The sequence below is a fragment of the Lagopus muta genome, chromosome 3, assembly GCF_023343835.1.
Source record: "Lagopus muta isolate bLagMut1 chromosome 3, bLagMut1 primary, whole genome shotgun sequence".
NCBI lineage: Eukaryota > Metazoa > Chordata > Aves > Galliformes > Phasianidae > Lagopus > Lagopus muta.
The window spans coordinates 45674329-45695418 of NC_064435.1; the positions used below are offsets into that span (position 1 = coordinate 45674329).

A 21090-nucleotide genomic window follows, 5' to 3' on the forward strand; every position below is an offset into this window, starting at 1 on the left:
TCATGAGTTCTTGAACTTTTACCTTAGTAATTCTTACCCCTATCCCACTGGGATAGGGAGCAAGTAGCTGTGTGGTACTGAGCTGCCCACTGGGATTAAACCACAACACGCAGTAACTACAGGCCTACCTCACTGGCCAAGACTTGATAATGTCCAGTGCTACTCAGGTACCGTATAATAAGGGTACATCTCATAAAAGAACAAATAAGAAGTGTATTCAAACAGTGCTAGAGAAGAGGCAGAAAGTCATAGAATCATAGAATCACAGAATAGCCTGGTTGAAAAGGACCCCAAAGATCATCCAGTTTCAACCCCCTGCTATGTGTGGGGTCACCAACCAGCAGAGCAGGCTGCCCAGAGCCACATCCAGCCTGGCCTTGAATGCCTCCAGGGATGGGGCATCCACAACCTCCTTGGGCAACCAGTTCCAGTGTGTCACCACCCTCTGTGTGAAAAACTTCCTCCTAATATCTAACCTAAACCTCCCCTGTCTCAGTTTAAAACCATTCCCCCTTGTCCTATCACTATCCACTAAGCCAATATCCTTTTGTAAACCTCTCAATTACACTGTAGGCTTCTTAAGTTTGCATTTTAGCCTATGTTAGTCCAAAAAGAAATTTCACAGAAAGAAAGGAAAAAGGGAAAAGTGAAAAAGAAGGAATGGCAATAGGTCAAAGTCTGTAGAAGGAAAGAACTTTCCCCTTCCCAAGCTGTGTGTGACAGCGGAACAAGAACAGGTTGGGCTATGTAGCCACCTGGTCTGCCTGGAAACAGTGTCAACATAAGAATGTCTTCTTGCTGTACTTGTAATAAAGTTTTGTATTAACAACTTGATAGTGAAATAACAACTTTGTCCCTGGCCATCTTTCTCCTGACATTAACCATTTCTCATTCCACCTACAGGCACAAGAATAACCCTCCTTCACCAGAGCTCCACACCTGAGTCCTTGGCAACACTTTTTCACAAATCTGGCTGGATTTGTGTCAGATTTGTTTCTTTGCCTGTAAAAACTTAGAAAATACAAAAATTGAGACTTCTATATTCCATTTTAGTTGAAAATAAATAAAAGCTGCAATGTATTATTTCATGCATTCTTTACATTGTTATTTTCAGTTCATATAGTGTATTCAGTGATTAATACCTTATCACAGATTCACTCCCCTTATCTTCTCTTCCATCATAGACAGGCCATTATACATCTTGCCTTCATTCTACAATGCTTCTGAATAGGAAATAGTACTCTTGCATGATCTCACAAATCCACAGTTGTAAAAAAGTCTTATTTATTGAAGAAAATCCAGAGATGTGCATAAGTGCTTTACACTTCTAAATTCTCAACTGCTTCACCTGAACAGGTATGTAGTCTAATGCCTTTTCCCAGAGAACATGTTCACATTAAAAGTAGTCTCTATATTCTCCTGATGTCAGAACATCATTAATGAGATAAAGCAATCCTGCTACATGCTTGACAACAAATTCATAAAGTAATTGGATACTTTATGCTAAGTTGGTAAACTGATTCTGAATGCAGTAAAAACTGTTAAAAAGAAATGAAAAGGAGAACATATTAACTTTTGAATACTACTGATCCTTATGGAAAATAACAAACATTTCTCATATAGCTATTTATTTATTTATTCTTAATACCACCTGTGAACACAAATATTAGCAATGTTGCAGTTGGAGATAGTATCTTCCGCAACCAGAATGAAGATAATGTCAACAGTCTACTAAGGAAAGAAAGGCAGAGGTAATTTTCTTTTCCTGGCCAATCTGAATTGCTGAAAAATGTACACAAACTTTGGGCATACACATTTCTCTGAAGAACATGTTTCACCAAAGCCTTACCTTTGGATTACTCTTCCAGAAGAAACTAATTCCAAACTTTTGCTATTTACAACAGTCATTCTCTACAGATATAGCTGAAATTCAGCCTTTTTTTTTTTTTTTTTACCTTCTAACAAGAGCCTGATCTCAATATTGCAAACTTTTTGGGACATAATATTTTCATAAAAGCCATTCGAAATTTATCATGACAGAGAGGGTAGAGGAATGGGTTCAGAGAGGAATTGATCCACAAAAGCCAAAAGGTAATTTGATATAGAATTGGATGGACACATTTTCCTTGGCAGGCTCCACGAATAATCATTAGTAAAGTGTACGGGGCCCAGCAAATGGCAAAGACACACACAATTACAGCAAGTGACTTTGCAATCTTCTTGTCATGATGCAGTTTTGAGCTGGCCCTTGCACAAACAGAAAAATCATTTTCTGGGGTCACAGAGTTGGCTCTGGATGGAGATGAGCTTTCAGTTACCAAAGACTCTTTCTTTGTTCTCATGGAGGAAGAAGCACTGTCCTCCGTTTCTGACAAAAAGGGTCCTCGCCTCAGCAAAAAACAAAACCTCCAGGACACACTGCTGCTCCCTGGAGACTCACAGTATTGAACGCTGCCGCGCCGCTGGCGTCTCTGGATGTTGTGGAAGATGCTCACGTTGAAGTAGGTGACAGAGATCAGGGGCACAAAGAACTCCAGGGTGGATGCACACAGGAGGAAGTACCAGTTGTTGAAGAACTCGGCATAGCAATGCCCTTCCTCTACCATGCTGCAGCCAGACACGTACTCCCAAAGGAGAACTGCCGGAGAGTAGAGCAGGAAGGCAAGAATCCAGATGGCCACCATCTTGACGACAGGGTTGGACATCATTCCCTGCTGGACTCTGTAAGATACCTGTGAGGGGAAAAAAAAAAGAAATATGTTGCACACATAGAGGCAAAAAACAAAGAGAAGTAGCCTGAGAGGAGCTTTGCATAGCATTTGCTAACTTGGAGTTGCAGCTTCAGTGATCACATGAAGCTCACTTGGGTAAGCTTAATTTATTGATGTTGACATAACATGGGGGTATCTACGTATCAGTAACAAGTATTAGGGTCCTGGTTCAGACAAGAAAACACAATCTTCTATCTGTGTTAGAAGTACTTTGCAATTTGGTATGCCTTGTTTGAGACATCTGCATCCTGAACTGGCTGAATAATTAGCATCTTATAGTTGCTCAGAGAATGATTCCCATTCACTGACAACTGCACTGGTTTTTGCAGCACTTTTCAAGCACATTATGCTGTATGAATGCTTTTGCATTTCCAGTGTAATTTTTTCTTACAAAAAAAAATGTTTTGAGTTTGATTTTTCAGATTTTTTTAATTAAAACAACATTAAGTAAGAGAAAATTTAAAAAAATAATAAAGTCAAATATAGTAAGTTGAAGTAACTATAATTAACAAAAATAAAACTGAAATTTTACGGTATGGCATTATATTGGCATTTTCACAGGTCAGCAAAGAGCTGAGACCCCTAGCTCAGCACCACATTTCTCTGCCATTTCAGCAAGCAGAGTGAGTAGTGAGAACTGCTGACCTCCATCCTTAGCATGAACAAAGATATGAAGCACATATAAGGTGCATTGGGTGCACTGCAGAAAGCAGACACAGAGTGCATCTATTCTGCTTCAGGCACTGAGGAGGTTTTGTCTCATATCCCCAAGCAGTCTCTGCAGTCTGCCCTGAGTCTCACTCTCTGCCTCAGTTGCTCTTGCTCCCAGTGCTCTCCAGCATCATTAGGAGACAACTGTCCTAATGGCCTAGATGTAATCCCCAGCATCCTTTACTTCCCTGCCCTAGCTTTTCCCTCCCACACTGATTTATTTCACATTTCCTTATCCTGTGGTCCCTTTTCTTCCCATCTTCCTGCCTTACCCTACACTCCTTAAAGCGGCAGCACAATAGCACAACAACTTGCAGCAGAACTTGTGAGAAAAGACATATTTTCCAGCTATGGGCTGGAAGATGGGCTGCAACTACCTCCACATGCCAGCATATGTTCTGAAGGCTATTATCTTGATTAATCCAAGTCCTATATTCACCAATATGGCAACATGCACAATATCAAGATACAGCCCTGCCAAATCCCACCATCTTGCCACAAAACTCAGAGAGGCTATAAATAGGGTACTTACAGCTTTAGTAACTGAGAGGAAACGGTCATAACTAATTATAACAATGTTAAATACTGAAGCTGAACACATAAGATAGTCCATAAGGAGCCAGAGCTTGCAGATGCCTCTTCCAAAGTGCCAGATCCCTGTCAGGGCATAGGGGATGTAGAGAGGGATGCAAAATGCACCTACAGAAAGCAACCACAGAGACACCATGAAGTTGTTACAGATTGCAAACAACACTCCTTGAAGTAGAAACAATATTCTGGTATTTAGTGTAAAAAAAAAAAAAAGCATAATATTAAGGTGAATACATAAGTTATATAAAGAAATTCTTACATTACCATGAAATCTAATGAAAAGATTCAGATCTTATTGTATGCTGATTGTTAGGGATAAAGTTAAAGCACATCAGCAATGAAGGATCTGCTGAAGAAGAAAACTGCAACCTAACCAACTTTACAGTCTCTAAAGATATATAATCAGTGTTGCATCTTGTATGCATTGTCGTTTTGCTCCAAAATGTAACCTTGTTGCTCTATATCTTATCTTTCATCTGTTTGAGTTTTCCGTCAAAATACATCTACAGACATTGCCAACATAGCTTATTAATATAAGATTAGCACTTGTGTACTAGAGACAGTACACTGGAGAGTCTGCATAGTGTCTGGAAACGTTTAGTAATGATAGAGCAGACACAGTAGAGATATGAAAATCTATTCCATTTTTAAGGGGTGTTTTAAGTCACAACACTTCTCCAGTTAAGATTAACTACAAAAATATTTTTTATTTTACTACATTTACCTTTTGTCCAGAAGTCTTTCTACTGAAGTACTTGGAAACATGACACTATGTCAAGAAGGGGTTAATACAGAAAATAATCAGGAGCAACAGTCTGTTGGTGGAATGATCCATCTGATCCATAGTCTACACTGAGCTCCATCAGTGGAAAGAGAGCTCATTGCTCACTACATCTACCAGGAAGGATGTTGCAGCAAGTGGAGTGTCTTTTCTCAGGAGACAAGTGATAGGACTCAAGAAAACAGCCTCATGTTTAGACAAGAGAGGTTTAGATGAGACATTAAGAAGAATTTCTTCTCAGAGAGGGAGGTCAAGCATTGGAATGGGCTGCCCAGGGAAGTGGTGATATTCCCATCCCTTAAGATGGAGATCCTTAAGAGATGTGGTCATGGCAGTAAGGGACATGGAGTTTGGTGGAGGGACATAGTAGGTCAAGATGACAGACAGACTTGATCCTGAAGGTCTTTTCCAATCTAAACATTTCTATGATTTTATGATCCTAAATCATTTTCACGTTTTATTTTTAAGCCAGCCACTTATTTACTGTACTGTGGGAACACAAGAAAAACTGTTCAGAGCAGAAGCTGTGGAGCAAGATAAACAGCATGAGAACCAAGGACACCTCTAGAAGAAGAGAGAACGTCCCACGGCTCTGATTGGATAAGTGCCTGCATGAATGGTTGAAGAGTGTTTTGTAGAATGCTCTGTTGACATGTAAAGGTGGATGGGAATGTTGTAGGGGTGGATGGGAAAGCTAGAAAAAGAAAACTTCTGAAGGTATATAAGTGATGTGAGAACTTGTAATAAATTATTTGGATCATTCACATCTGAGTCCGTGCACCAGACGCTGCATTTTACCACTAATATTCTTTCAAAATTATAGTGCAATATCTAATTCTATTTGTCTACATTCCTGAAAAAGCTGATCCAACAGAGATAAATACAAAGCCATACCAGCCTCATGATCTATTTTCAACTCTACAGATTTTTCTTTTTTATTATGTCTGTCAAGATCTTAGAATTTACTGAACATGTTCAGGATGATGTGCTAATGGCTTGTCTTAACAAACATATCAAATATAAGCAGTATCAATTTTGCAAAAAACCCTCGTTTTTCAAAATTGTTGATGACAGTGACTGCACTCATCAATTTCAGTGGATCAAACTATGTTTGACACCATGTCAAAAATGATTGGTTTTTTTTTTCCTGAAGATATCAATATAGATTAAAGAATCAGGCTTTAAGAGTTTATATTTGAAACTATTTTCAGTTTTGATAATTGGAGGATGCAAACAACAGTAGTTATGTTGCCTGAAAAGATTCTGTACTTCTAAGAAATTTAAAAATACTACAGCAGCTTTAAAAAAAAAAGAAATATATTTTCTGACTGATCCCAGAGATGAAGTCCTGGATTTAGACGGTCTATGGGCCAGCAAAATACTGACAGCCATTTTCTGACAGCTGACATGAGACTCCTCAAGGCGCCAGCCGCAAAAAAGAGCAGGTGAGGATGGGAGGTATTTAAATCTGTTGACTAAATTGCAAGATACAAACAGAAACAAATTTGAAGATGTGAGCAATGAAATGATAGCTCCAGCAATCTTTCTGCCTGAAGTAGGAAAACAAAGGCTTTGATTCCTCTCATTTCTGCCCCAGGGGGAGGGCCCTGGAATTAAGGTCCACTTTTAATAAATGGCATAAGTGAAGAAACACCGTAATGGCTAGCTTAGTACATTTCACTACTCAGCACTGCAAAAGAACAGCACTTTGGGGGGTGGTATTGCCAGAAGTGGAGTATGTTGCTGAGTGTTATTTCCCTCTTCAGGAGCCAGTGAGTACTGGTCTCTTTGACAGTCTCAAAGGGAAAGAACTTACGTGCAGAAATGCCTCCTTGCTAGCCTCAAGTCAAGATGATGCCAGAAGATTTTATGCTTCTCAAGATAGAATCACTTCCTTTACTCCTAAGACAAAGTTTTAAAAATTTAGATCTCTGTGCTGAAGATACTACACTGAAAGAGCCAGGCAGACCTCAGTAAAACACCAACAGCCTTCTAAAAAATATTCAGCACCTCAGATCTTACTTAAAAACCTGACTTTTTCTGTTTGCTGGAAGACCTACCACTGGGTTTTGTTCAGTCTTCTCCTCAGTTTTAATGGTCTGATCCCTGCAGGAGCACTGCACAAAGCATTCATGGCCGCTGCCTCTTTCCCAGTGTCACTCACTAGGACTGAATCCACTGCAGTTCAGGGACTGGTGCATGGACACTGTGGGACAAGAGGGCTAAGAAGGAAAACAGATGGAAGATGCCAGCAGATTGTTGCATTTCTTGTAGCGTAATACACTCACAGGCCATTTAATACCAAATTAAGAAGTAATTCATTTACTTTGATGTACCAGAGATAGCTGTGTAAGAAAGCAGTTGCTCTGATAAACATGAAGATGTTGTGATGGCAGGTAATTAATAGTTTTACACAAGGAGCAAAAGTAAATCAGAAACTGTAGCACAGCTCCTCTTTCAGTCAATTAATATTCATGTACAGTAGATAACTCCTCTTTTTTTGAAGAGACATTAAAAGCATTTACTATAAAAAAGAATGCATTATGTATCTCATTATGATGTATTTTAAGACGCAATAGGCTGCTGAAACAATGCAGTTTTCATCATCATTTACCTTTTCCCATGCCACACAGCTGGGAAATATTTCTCCAAGAAGAAACCACCCACCTACAGAAGACACCCTGCTCCCTCTGAGAGTATTGGAAAGCAAACGTTGCATGCTTCCCATTGCAACTCACCCACTGCAAAGTCAGAAATGGCAAGGTTGAGAAAGAAATAGTTACTCCGATGCCTGAGATTTCTGTCCAAGATGAAAGCCAGGATCACCAGGACATTTCCGAGGATCGTGACCAGAGCCAGCAGCACCATGAGCAGAGCCAGGAGCACCAACACACCCAGGGAAAACTGAGGGGTTGATGGCTGTGGGGACAGCGTCCCGTTACAGGCTCCCATCATGCATGGAATTTCAGCAGAAGAAACTTGGGAAGAAACTTGCAAATATCAGATTTATCCTGAAGGTTGAGAAAAGCCTATAAGAGGATAGGCTAAAGACTGAGACACCAAAAAAACTCCACTGTATCAAAATAACAGATTACAAAATTTCAAAAACTGGAATCATCAGTGTTTGTCTGAATGCACCTGAAAAAAAAAAATCCTTAAAAAAGACACCTAATAAGTAAACGCACACTGCAAGACAATTTGTCTCTTTCCTGAAGGCTGATCCTTATCTTTTGAGGTCAGAAAAACCGGTCTGAAAACTCTTTTCAAAGTCAGGCAGTTTGCATATTAGCATTATGCAAGCAGATTTTACACTGAATTCTGCTAAAGCTAAAAACAGAACTCTTTTCACTTCCCCAGTGGTCAACAGAATTTCTATAATCACAGTTCTATTTCTCTTACTGTGAAATGTAAACATCATTGTTCTTGTTGCTATAGCACTTACTATACTACATAGTTAAGAACAGAGATACGCATTTTTTTAAGCCGAGGATTACAGAGCATCTAAAATTCATGTGTACGCTACAGAAGTGTTACCTTTTGAATTCACTCGAAGCAAGAAACCGTGGGCATAGCAAGCCAAACACCTGGCCTTTGCAGGTCCTTGTTAGCATGGTCCATGTAATCTTTCACTTCATAAGATATTCCAGGAAAGAGCCCGCTGCCCTTAGTCCTTTGGAAGCCTAAGAAGGCATAGTGATTCTTCATGGTAATTTCACCTATTTTGGTAAGAGTGACACAGAAGTCAGCAGGCTGTGGCTGTGACTCATGTCTCTGGGTCACCAGCCCCATAGTGCTGCAGCATGCTCTGAACAAGTTTTTAGGCTGTGGTTGTAGTGCTAGATGCTTAGCAAGAAGTAGGGCACAAAAGATGGAAAGAAAGCACTAAGATACTTTGGTGCAGTGCTCTGATTGTGTCTTGGGAAAAAAAAAAATAAATATTTTATAGAGAATTAAAGCAAAAGGTGTAGTGCAACAGGAGTAGAATGCACCTCGGGAATGACAAAATACAGCAAATGGACACTTGCCTCAAGTGCATGCACAGCTTGGGAATTGCACAGGAGGATCTAAACCTGCCTGAACAGTCACAAAGCCACCAGGAGACAGTGAAGGAACTTAAAATCCTGCTTGACCGTGTAAGCATGATATTAGAGAAACTAAAGCTTACCTGGAGTTGATGCTTGTAAAGGACATCAAAGACGACACAAGGAGCTTACAACAAAAGTCTCTACCTCTATGTTAGTAGTAAAAAGCTGAACAAGAAAAATGTGGGCTCATTGCTGAATGGGGCTGATGATCTAGTGATAGCAGATGTGGCCAAGGCCGAGGTTACCATCACCTTCTTTGCCTCAGTCTGTACTAACTGCATCTTTCCCACCCCTGTGCTTAGTGAGCAAGTTCAAGGAGGAAATCTAACAAATAGGAGGATTAAGTTAGGTTTTACTTGGGAGGACTTGACCCATAAGAATCCACGGAAACCAATGGACTTAAGAGGACTGAGAGAACCAGCTACCATCCTTCAAGGCTACTTCCCACCCTTTTTGAAAGGTCTTAGAGTTCCATGAAGGTTTCTGATCATCAAAGAAATGCACAAGTTTCACCCATCTTCAAAAGATGCCATAGGGTCACTGGAAAAATAAAGTGGCATGTCCCCATGGAAGGTACTTCTCATCATTTGAAGAAGGAAAACTTGACTGAGTGTTGTCATTAAGGGTAGGTCATGCCTGAGCAACATGGTTCTATAATGGATTTGCAGATAAAGAGAGAATAGTCAGTTGTTCCAAAAATTAGAAAAGAAAGCAAATTAAATTTTAAAGTTTTATCATAGCTTTTCACAGGGATGAGGGAAAAAAATCTACGTGGGCTCTCCTTCCTTTTTCCATGTGAAGTAAAACTACAGCCTAGCATAGAGGACACAGGCAGGAGAATCATTAAAGAGTTTTCTAAGAAATAACCAAACAAATAAATAAACAGATAACACCATTCCTTCCAACATGTATGTTTTATTTGAGTTTTAGGATTTCAGAGGGCAAATTCAGAAAAATGCTGTTGTGGGTGGAGTTGGACCTCACAGAATCATTGGCCTACCGTCGCTGTCTGCAGTCGCTACCAAACATCTCCGTAGACAGAAAAAAAATGCAATGCCATTAAATGATGAAACAGATAACTGGATAGCAAAACTTTGCTCAGAAAAGCAAACTTGGCAAGGAAAGTACCTTTTTGTCAGTGCATGAAAGGCATGCCCAAAAACAAGTACTGAACAAGCATACTAGCAGAAACCTGAAAAGTGTCTTTTGGAGAGAGGAAGACTTAGGATGAGACTTGGACTAAGACAGCTTTAATGCCGAGAATAGCAGCAGTGTTTGGCTTAATTTGGGAGCAGTAGAGCACTTAGAAACACACAGCAAACTCTGCAAATATATAGGAGCTGAGTGAACACTGTATATCAGAAACACTGATCTCTAGTGATTTCAGTTCTCTATGTGGTTTCAAAATTACTGCACGCTGTGCTCCCTGAAAAAACTCTTCTTTATCAGTGCTGCAAAGTTTTTACCATTTTATCTCGTCGATAATTGAGTAGGCTATGTTTCCATAGTAATCAACCCATTTAGTTATAAAATGCAAAAGATTTTCTTACACGGATTTTTTTTATTTATTTATTTGTTTTACTGAAAGCAGCTAATTCAAGTCTTTCCCAGTTTGGGCATGTCTACAGCTTCTCTGTTGAGCAGATGTCCATTTAGTAGACTAGCTATTCTATAAATTGTTCAAGCATGTACATGCAGGTGGGTTTCATTTTGTTTTGTTTTTTTTTTCAAGACTTACAGAAAAGTAAACCCCACAAAAATCTGTGCCAGCACCTTAAGTCACAACAGTGAAAGCAGCTGTGCTGAATCAATGACCTCTCGCAATTTATCTCCTTGCAGCCAGGCTCATAATGCATAATACTACTTATGTAAGGCAAGGAAGCAAAAATAAGCTGTGAAATGCTATCATCTGCCAGTACAAAAACTGGCAAGAGAGATCTTCAGCTTCAGGCGTCTAAACAGAATGGGATTTTAGCTCCTCAAAACCATTAACTTCTGTGTTACTATTAAGCTGTTTGTATGCACTTGGGCTGTGCTCACAAAGGGATCCTCTGGTTCAGCAACGTTTCTATAGCCCATTTCAAATTTGATATCTATTCCAAAAGAAAACTACTTAAATCTTTGTTATTCTCTGCATTATTCTCTGTTAGATTTCTATTTCTGTACTTTCTACATACAAAGGTATAGGTGACCCTCTCTACTCTGCCCTCATGAGGCCCCACCTCATGAGTGTGCTGCATCCAGGTCCAGGGCCCCCAGTACAGGAAAGATAAGGAGCTGTTGGAGAGGGCCATAGAAATGATTAGAGGGCTAGAGCACCTCCCCTATGAAGGCAGGCTGAGGAAACTGTGCTTGTTCAGCCTAGAGAAGGCTGCAAGGAGACTTCATTGCAGCCTTCCAATATTTGTAAGGGGATTATAAAAAGGAGTAGAATCAACTTTTTACAAGGGTAGACAGTGATAGGACAAGGGAGAATGGTTTTAAGCTCAAAAGTGGAAAGCTTTAGATTAGATGTCAGAAGGAAGTTCCTTATAGAAAGAGTGGCAAGGTGCTGGAACAGGCTGCCCTGAGAGGCTGTGGACTTTCCGTACCTGGAGATGTTCAAGGCCAGGTTTTATGGGGCCCTGGGCAGCCTGGTCTAGTACCAGCTCTAGAGATAGGTGGCTCTCTCTGCCTTTGGCAGGAGGGCTGGAAGCCGATGATCCTTGAGGTCCCTTCCAACCCAAGCCATTCTATGAATTCTATAATGTGCATATTTACATTAAAATAGAGGGAAAAATAATACAAATAATAACACTCATCCATCCATGAAAACCCTGAGGAAAACTTGCAACATTCAAGAAAAGGTAAGAAAATCTGACACCTGGAATGGATTATAATCAGGCTCTATTGCATTACTCAGTCTTTTTAGCACTGCTTATTCACTCCCATTTTATTAATAGCTATTTAAGACACCTGTCTATCAGCTTTCAGACAGACTTCAGAGAACCTCTTTCTCAAGAAGTGAATATGGCCTTTACTCAGTTATAGAGAAAACCCAGCTTGATGCTTGTTCAGTGGCAGACAAAATACACAAAATATCACAGCAAAGGTTGTGATATGGCACAGAGAAATGATTTAGTTTAAACATCACTCTGCCAGCTTGAATTTCTTCCAGCCATTTAGATGGAATATCTTTGCACTTGCAAAGCTTTACACAGGAGAGTATTGTCTGTTCTCACACAAGACAGCCAAAAAACTCAAATGCAGCATGAACTTTGTACTGCTTGCTCTGCTCATTCAACAGGAATGTGATCACGTGCCAAAGCTTGGCCTACCTTCTAAGTAATAAAAGAGTGCACAAATCTGGCACTGAAGATGATTCAAGCAGGACCAAAGAGGCAGCCACTACCAGGAGAAAAGCTAGTGCTGGTAAAGAGAACAACTGTTTATGCCTGTGATTATTTTGATAAACAGTCTCAAAATTCCATTACCATGGAAACATCTGTTTTCTACAAATGACTCAGTTACTAATGCACATGCATTGTGTCCTACAGCACCAAGAAGGGACCACATTATAATTAAAAGGAGAAAGATGTTGGATTAGGCAGTCTGTACAATTAAATAATGCCCACCACTGTAATCATAATGAGCACTATGTTGCTTTCATAACACTTTTTAAAAGGAAATGTTACTGCTCCTGTGTGGGTTTTACAGGACATTTCAAAACTGTAGCACGTGTTTCTCCTCTGATAGCTAGAGGTCTACAGATTGTGCATAAAATTTTAACTCAGCACATACAAAAAGAGATACATCCCCTCCGACGAACACATACAGAGATATCTACAGAAGAGTTCTTCCATAATACCAAAAAGAAGCACTTCAAGCCCATAAGTCAAGAAGAGCATCCAGTAAAACTTGGTTATTAATTTCATTCCAGATGGTGTTTACACTTGAATGAACCAGCATAAACAAAAAAAAAATCTGAAAATCAGCAAAATAAGAACAAGTACATGCCTCTGCCTATTCTTAACTAATGCCATTACCAAACAAACGTTTATTTCTATTGAAGAAATGTGAAAAAAGGCAGTAAGAGACAAATGTTATTTCTGACTCTTTTACTTTAATGCTCTAAACAGAAGGTGTATCATTTGATCTCAATGCTGCCAACTTCTGGGGACATAGTATTTTCATAAAAGCCATTTGAAATCTCATATGACAAAGTGGGTAAAGAAATGGGTTCAGAGAGGAATTGATCCACAAAAGCCAAAAGGTAATTTCATACAGAATTGGATGGACACATTTTCCTTGGCAGGCTCCACGAATAATCATTAGTAAAGTATATGGGGCCCAGCAAATGGCAAAGACACACACAATTACAGCAAGTGACTTTGCAATCTTCTTGTCTCTTTGCAGTCTTGACCGAGAGTTTGCACGGAAAGATGCAGAGAAGTCCCTTTTGACAGCCACAGGACTTTTTGTTGTTGGAGATGTACAGTTCGATGCCAGTGATGGTCTTGATAGCCTCATTACTGATGAAACACTGTCCTCTGTTTCTGACAAAGAGGATCCTCGCCTCAGCAAAAAACAAAACCTCCAGGACACACTGCTGCTCCCTGGAGACTCACAGTATTGAACGCTGCCGCGCCGCTGGCGTCTCTGGATGTTGTGGAAGATGCTCACGTTGAAGTAGGTGACAGAGATCAGGGGCACAAAGAACTCCAGGGTGGATGCACACAGGAGGAAGTACCAGTTGTTGAAGAACTCGGCATAGCAGTGCCCTTCCTCTACCATGCTGCAGCCAGACACGTACTCCCAAAGGAGAACTGCCGGAGAGTAGAGCAGGAAGGCAAGAATCCAGATGGCCACCATCTTGACGACAGGGTTGGACATCATTCCCTGCTGGGCTCTGTAAGATACCTGTGAAAAAAGGACTTGTCACTTATTAAGGTAACTTGTTGGCACAAAATAATATTGGAGAAAAAAAAAAAAAAGTAATCAAGCCAAATACAGTATTTGTTCTTCAGATTCCTTGATGCTTAGAGCAACCTCTCTTTTCCAAGGCCCCAAAAAATGCTGTTAAGCTTGCTCATCAAATACTGTAGTTCCGCAATTTATTTTAATACATCAGGATTGGAGATGTGTAGAAGTTATGATGCCCTAGCTACTGCCCTCAGTGTAAAAGAGCATGGCTTCGTTTCATCACGATCACAGCAGGGTAGAAATGAGGAATCACTTTATGATTCATCAAATTCTCATGCTCGTAGGATAGTGAAAGCAGCTGCGGCTGCGCAGGCAAAAGCACAACTTTTCTGTATTAGACAGGTTGCTATGAGAAACTGCAAATACCAGATGATATAATTATTTCCTCTTGCCATAAAAGAAAAATCTATCCCCAACACATGCTTTAACATGTCTTCTTATTGAAACATTCCATTTTAACACTCACTTTACCTTGTAAACATCTTGTTGCATTGCTACAAAAGTTGATGTTTTGATGTCTACTCAGACTGCATTGATTTACCTTACAATCTATCTGTAAAAATCTATCTTTAAAAAAATGTTAGGAGTTAAAATTGTAGCATTCAAAGTTAAGAACTATCAACATTAAACCTATCCTTGTAACATTTCAGAAAAACATTCTTGCTCTTGGAACTCAATCTTTCGACTCTCAAGATTATCAGCCAATGAGAAGCTGGACAACTGTATATAAGACATACTGTTAGACATTTGTCATCCCAGGCTTTACTGAGATTCAGAACTATCTTCCTCATCAACTTCCTATAGCACCTGCATGTCATAAAAATATTTATGAATGTTGTCTTCATTAATTTTCATATTAGGTATGAGGAGCATCATTGTCCAAATTTTATCAGTGAGTAGCAGAGTGATGGCACATTTTTACAGGCATTATTTCAGAATCTCAGTTTTAAACCTCTAGGCCTGATATTTCAGACTTCCTTACACCCTAAAGCACCAGTTCAGAGCACAGCTCCAATTCACTTCATCCGCAGTAGCAAATTTGCAGCCCTCTGCAAGACCACAGGCATCCCAGTTTAGTAGGCAGATAACAGGAAGCTCAGCGTAACGTCACAAAAATTGAGTGAAATGACTGGATCTGACCACATGTCAGCAGCAGAGGTGGATCCTGAGCTGATGAGGAAGCACGACCTCTTTTGAACAAAAGGTTACACATTCTTGGACTCATTCCATTCTAATTCCCCAGAGGAGAAAAACAGAAGGTGATTATATATGCAAAGAGCATCAACAGTGCTTAAGATCATGGGGTCTGGCTGAGTTGCAGAAGACTTTATAATTTACTTTTTTCACATTCTGAGCTCTGCAACTTTATTAATATATTTCAATACTGCAATTTGTTAAATACAGGGATTTTCATATTTTTTTCTTAAAAGAAAAACAACAAATACCAACCAACCCTAAAACCAGAACACCAAAGAAGAGATACAAAGCTGTATCAGCACTTCCCAAACAAGAACCAACTGATCTTATGCACAGCTCATGTCACTCTACTAACAGACTCATCAAAAGCGAAGGATATTGGTTGTATTCCATCTGAACACAATACCAAGAGCTCAAAAATGATGAAGATTAATTTTTAGTAGATATCTTCTGAAGAGGAATGATAGTACTCAAGGAACACCTCTCCCCTCTGCACATTTTGTTGCCTTCTTTTCACTTAGAAGGATTTATTTCCATACAGCTGCTGGTTGGCAGCATATGTCAGTCTCTTTTGGTGGTAACACAGATCATTGTCTGTTCTCCAGTCAGTCCATCCTGTGTCTCTCTCCATATCCCCCTCTCCAAAAAAATCATGAAATCATTAGGGTTGGAAAAGGCCACTGAGACCATCTAGTCCAACCATCAGCCCATCCCCACCATCCCCACTAAACTGTGTCCCTTAGTGTCACATCCATACAGTTTTTGACCATCTCCAGTGACTGTGAATCCACCACCTCCCTGGAAAGCCTGTACCACTGCCTCACTGCACTATCAGGTAGGCAATTTTTTCCAATATCAAACCTGAACCGCCCCTGGCACAACTTAAGGCCATCATCTCTAGTTCTATCACTGTTACCTATGAGAAGATGCTGACTGCCACCACACCAGTCTCCTGTCAGAGAGTTGTAGAGAGTGATAATGGCTTGAGAGCAGCCTTGAGGAGAAGCATTTGGGGGTGTCAGTTGATGAAAGATTCAACATGAACCAACAGTGTGTGATTGCAGCCCAGAAGGCCAAGCATTGAACCAAGAGAAGCATGACCGGCAGGTCGAGGGAGGTGATTCTGCCCACGCTTGACTCAATCCAGATTTCTGTTTTTTTAACCACTCTTTAATGGCTAAAGTCCAGGTCCTCCACACTCCCACATCCTCTGTAGAGTAACAAAATAATTTCTAGTCATGCAAAAGGAGGGAAATACTAAAACTATGAGAAAGACTTTATCTTTTCTCTAAATCCCAATGCCATAGCACCTATAGCCAGGAAACACGTAGAAAAACTCTTTTTTTCCAGTGTAATTCACTGAAGTGTATCTGACAGAAAAAAATCTTCAGATGATTTAGTTGCTTATGTCTTCCTAATCTCTATGAAGTCTTTGCAAACTCTGCATACTTGGGAAAATTTCCAGAGGCGAGGAAAAAGGATATCCAGGGTGATCTTTCTGCCGTAGTTTCTCACCTATTACAATATACTGAAGCATCAGATTTTCTCCAGTACAGTAATAGTGCAACAATAAAGGCTGGCTTAGTTTCTGGGGTATTTGCAAATACTGAGTTTTACAAAAATCTCAAAATACATAAAGAAAATGAGAAATGTTCTTACCGCTTTTGTAACTGACAGGAAACGGTCATAGCTGATAAGGACAATGTTAAACACTGAAGCTGAACACACAAGGTAGTCCATAAGCAGCCAGAGCTTGCATAGGCCTTTTCCCAGGTGCCAGGTCCCTGTCAGGGCATAAGGGATGTATAGTGGCATGCAGAAGACACCTATGGAAATAAACAAATTGCATATCAGACAGCACCCCAGTCAGTGCTATGCAAGCACAGAAACATTTCCATGGTGTCTGACAAAAAAAAAAGTGATGCTGACTGAAATTACCAGGTGGAAGGCCCTGCGTTCTCATGCAACCAATGAACACTTCACCACATTCCAGGCACCAGTGACATTCCTGTTTTAAGATATTTAGATCATTTTAGATTTAGTTCTTAATACACTACACTGCTGTAAAAGGTACCAAAGAGATTTTTGTAAGATTTTTAGGTAAATAGGAACTCTCAATTCCTCTTGTTCTCCCTCTCTACTGTGAATCAAGAGATCTCTGTATGCTAGTTATAGGGCCATAAGCAAAGATATGAAGCAGAAGTTGTTGAAGATCAAAAGACAGATTGTATGTGTTAGAAGAAAAAAAGAAAGGACTCTGCAAGAACAAAAATACATTATTTTAGCAGTTAGAAATTTACGATGATCTAGGCATATCCCAACTCTAAATTGTGTAGCTACAGAACTGAACTACAGATCAGTTTGATGCTTAAGTATGCAAAGATTTTCATCAAATTCAGACTGGAAATCTAGACAAGTTCATCAAGCAAATGTGTGGAAATCAGATAATGCCAGGTAAACCATACTTCTTTCCTTGGCAGAGGCTATTTCATACTTCTCAGCTAGATGCCAGTACTTGTTCAGTGTGGTGCAAGACTGTGAGCAGGACAACAGGACACCATTGACTGGTTTTATAGTCACTGCTGTTTTTTCCTCTTGTCAACCATAAGGAGCCCCATCTTGCAGTGGGGGAACTGCTGCCATTGACAAGGGCTCAGGGAGAAAGGCTCAGGATCTTCTGCCTGGCAGAAGAGGAATTGAGAGCCACAGAGATAGGAATCCCAGCAAAGGACATGATAGGCTCAAGCTGACGTTTGCAGGACTTCCTTAGCCCTGCAGTTTGGTTCAGCTACAATGAGGTGTTATGACTCAACAGCACCTATCCAGGTGATAAGACTGCTGAAGTTTCCATACAAAGCCTAGTGCTGTTTGAGAGTGAGACCAACAGGTGATAACAGGGTGCCTCAAGGATCCTTGAGGTACACCTGTACAGCAGGCAACAAGAGCTCTGCAGCACAATAAGGCAGTTAGAAGCTGGAAGAAGTCATCATCTTTACATGGGAAGGATTCCAAACATTATACAGAATAAAAACAGCCTCAGATTTTGTTGTGATATGACAAGTCAGAATACAGACTTCATGCAACAGCCACTTGTATCCATAACCATTCATTTACATATACATTTATTGCCAGGGACATTTAACAGTTCAGATAATTTCAATTCATCAGTCCTCAATTGCACATTACACTAGCTTTTTAACTATAAATTTTTTCCCCTAAATTTCAAAATAAACTGTGTTCCTACCTATATAGATATATAATAAGCATCTTGAAAATAGCTTGATTTGCTGTTTTTGTTTATTGACACAAACACATTTTTTAAGAAATTTCTTAAGACTCTAGATAGTCCAATGTTCAGCAAAATATTTAAAAATATTATTAATCACTACTTAGTTGCAAACCCTAAGTAATTATCTGATTATTATGCTACAGTATACTGAAATAGAATATATCAACATATGCAAGATGCCCCAGATAATGTATACGGTGTGTGGTTTGATTATTTAGTCTTCAGTTGACTCATTACAGGCAACTCCCATTTTTTATTATTTCCTATTGCTTCACATATAGTAGTGCTTGGGCTTTCTTTTTTTTTTTTTTTAACTAAAACAACATTAAACATCTATTTACATAGATCAACTCTATCCCAGCCAAAAGCAGCTCAGACCCATTCCCTATGATAATATATTTCTGTAAATAAGGAACATTACAAGTATTTATATGAAAAATGATACATTATGTATCGCATTATGATGTATTTTGAGACACAATAAGCTGCTGAAACACTTAACGCAGTTGTCATCATCACTTACCCTTCCCCATGCCACACAGCTGGGAAATATTTCTCCAAGAAGAAACCACCCACCTACAGAAGACACCCTGCTCCCCCTAAGAGTATTGGAAAGCAAACGTTGCATGCTTCCCATTGCAACTCACCCACTGCAAAGTCAGAAATGGCAAGGTTGAGAAAGAAATAGTTACTCCGATGCCTGAGATTTCTGTCCAAGATGAAAGCCAGGATCACCAGGACATTTCCGAGGATTGTGACCAGAGCCAGCAGCACCATGAGCAGAGCCAGGAGCACCAACACACCCAGGGAAAACTGAGGGGTTGATGGCTGTGGGGACAGCGTCCCGTTACAGGGTCCCATCACGCATGGAGTTCCGGCTGTGCTGTTGTGGTTGTTGAGCATCCAGGTCAGTTCAGTCCAGGAAGAAACTTCCATTGTCCAGAAGGCTGAGATTCATAACAGCTGAGATGAAAAGGCTAGTAGGCATCCAAAAAATTGAGTCAAGAGGAAAAAAATTGAGAGGTTCTGATAACAGGTAAATGTTTTTCATAAGATTTTAAAAATTGTAATAAATAATAACACATCTGTAACTGCATGCATCTGTAGAAGAGTTACCAGAATGAGATATGCAGTATTTCAAAGCTCATATTTTGAAATGTAAGTTCTTGTTTATGCAACTTGATACTTATCTTCTGAGGTCATGAGGGCCAGTAGAAGATTCTCTTTCCCCTCCCTCATTTTCCTCAGTTTCCTCTCAGAAATGTTTTGCTCATTATCGTTACAGACCTCAACTATTTCAGGAAAATATTTCTTAATCTCAGCTTCATACCCTTATGAAAATTTATTTCCACTTCTAATTTCATCCTAATGTCATTGAATTTCAACAAGTCTGTGGTATGTTTTTGCTGACCAAAGGCGTGGTTCACTTTGCTGTTGCAGTTCTTCTTCCTCTTCTGAAAGCTGGTACCCTGAGTATAAACATATGCACAGTCCCTTACCAAACCAGCTAACCATTAATGATCCAATGCTCAGAAATCAATTTCAAAGCAACCTGTTGCAGCCTGAGGGACACACGTTGATACCACCCCAGAATTCAGAGCAGAAATGGTGACTGTGAATAGTGTAAACAGGAGTTTTGCGATTAACTTCATCTATTAACTGGGGGCAGCCTTTTCTCTCATGTAACTGGTGACAGGACTAGAGGGAATGGCTTCAAGCTGCGCCAGGGGAGATTTAGACTGGACATTAGGAAATACTACTTCTCTGAGAGAGTGGTCAGGCACTGGAATGGGCTGCACAGGGAGGTGGTGGAGTCACCGACACTGGAGGCGTACAAGGAACGTTTGGATTTTGTGTTGAAGGACATGGTTTAGTGAGAACTATTGGTGATAGGTGGATGGTTGGACTGGGTGATCTTGCAGGTCTTTTCCAACCTTGGTGATTCTGTGATTCTGACTAGGCTTCTCCTTCCACATTGGTGAGAGAAATCATGAGTCTTCAGCACTTAAATTTTGTAGAAATAATGAAGACACTTGCAGAGAGCTATAAGCAGAACACAGTTGTAAAAAAATGAATCATATTTACTACAGGTTCTAAAAACACTTTAGTGTTTAGACACTTAAATTTGAAAAGTGTTGGCCATCATGTCTGCGCTTCTGTTGTGGGAACAAATTCATTAGCATTTGCAAAGCACTTGTGCTGAATGTTTGAATGGTAACAGCACAAAAGTACAGAAACTTTGCTATCTGTACAGATAACTGCACAGCATGCACAACTATTTCTGTTTTCAGCTTAATCTCCTTACCAGGTTACATTGGAAATGTAGAAAACACACTTAGGTTAATGGCATTCCTGTGTAGAGCCAGATGATGGGCTTGATGATCCTTGCAGGGCCCTTCCAACTCAGGCTGTTCTATAGATTTATGCATTAGATTGTAGTTGCTGCCTGTCTTGTACTAGCAGTATCGAGGCTGACACTGATGAAGTCTGATGTCTCAGATATTGAAAAGAAAATTGAGGTCAAATTTAGGGTTCATTTAACTCTGTCTCCTGTCTGCCTCAGCAGCCAGCAGCCTAAGGAAGAGGATAAGGACACAGCAAAATGTTCTGCTGGTGTGCTCCCCGTACCTCTGGTGAATCGTGGCTCCCACGTGGCACTGGGATATCCCAATCGTGGCACTGATACAGTACCCAAAAGTGATG

At 40.0% G+C, this 21090-nt stretch overlaps 2 protein-coding genes across 2 annotated transcripts; both read right to left on the minus strand.

Moving 5' to 3' along the window:
- Positions 1-1958: 1958 nt before the first annotated feature.
- LOC125690783 (histamine H3 receptor-like) lies at positions 1959-7824 on the minus strand. Its single transcript, XM_048939490.1, has 3 exons — positions 7593-7824; positions 4015-4181; positions 1959-2732 (listed from the first exon to the last, which is right to left on the minus strand). The coding sequence occupies exons 1-3, from the start codon at positions 7807-7809 to the stop codon at positions 1959-1961; spliced, it is 1158 nt and encodes a 385-aa protein (XP_048795447.1). The 5' UTR covers positions 7810-7824.
- A 2103-nt stretch (positions 7825-9927) lies between these two features.
- On the minus strand, positions 9928-19834 carry LOC125690671 (histamine H3 receptor-like). Its single transcript, XM_048939313.1, has 3 exons — positions 19035-19834; positions 16758-16924; positions 9928-13838 (listed from the first exon to the last, which is right to left on the minus strand). The coding sequence occupies exons 1-3, from the start codon at positions 19321-19323 to the stop codon at positions 13050-13052; spliced, it is 1245 nt and encodes a 414-aa protein (XP_048795270.1). The 5' UTR covers positions 19324-19834; the 3' UTR covers positions 9928-13049.
- Positions 19835-21090: the final 1256 nt, after the last annotated feature.

What these genes read in the sequence shown, in the direction of transcription:
- LOC125690783 (XM_048939490.1), bottom strand. Translation starts at nt 7,809, where the DNA reads ATGATGGGAGCCTGTAACGGGACGCTGTCCCCACAGCCATCAACCCCT. An exon ending in CATTTCTGACTTTGCAGTGG is followed by an intron (nt 4,182 to 7,592) that starts GTGAGTTGCAAT and finishes TGCTTTCTGTAG; the next exon opens with GTGCATTTTGCATCCCTCTC. An exon ending in TCCTCTCAGTTACTAAAGCT is followed by an intron (nt 2,733 to 4,014) that starts GTAAGTACCCTA and finishes TTCCCCTCACAG; the next exon opens with GTATCTTACAGAGTCCAGCA.
- LOC125690671 (XM_048939313.1), bottom strand. Translation starts at nt 19,323, where the DNA reads ATGGAAGTTTCTTCCTGGACTGAACTGACCTGGATGCTCAACAACCAC. An exon ending in CATTTCTGACTTTGCAGTGG is followed by an intron (nt 16,925 to 19,034) that starts GTGAGTTGCAAT and finishes TTATTTCCATAG; the next exon opens with GTGTCTTCTGCATGCCACTA. An exon ending in TCCTGTCAGTTACAAAAGCG is followed by an intron (nt 13,839 to 16,757) that starts GTAAGAACATTT and finishes CTTTTTTCACAG; the next exon opens with GTATCTTACAGAGCCCAGCA.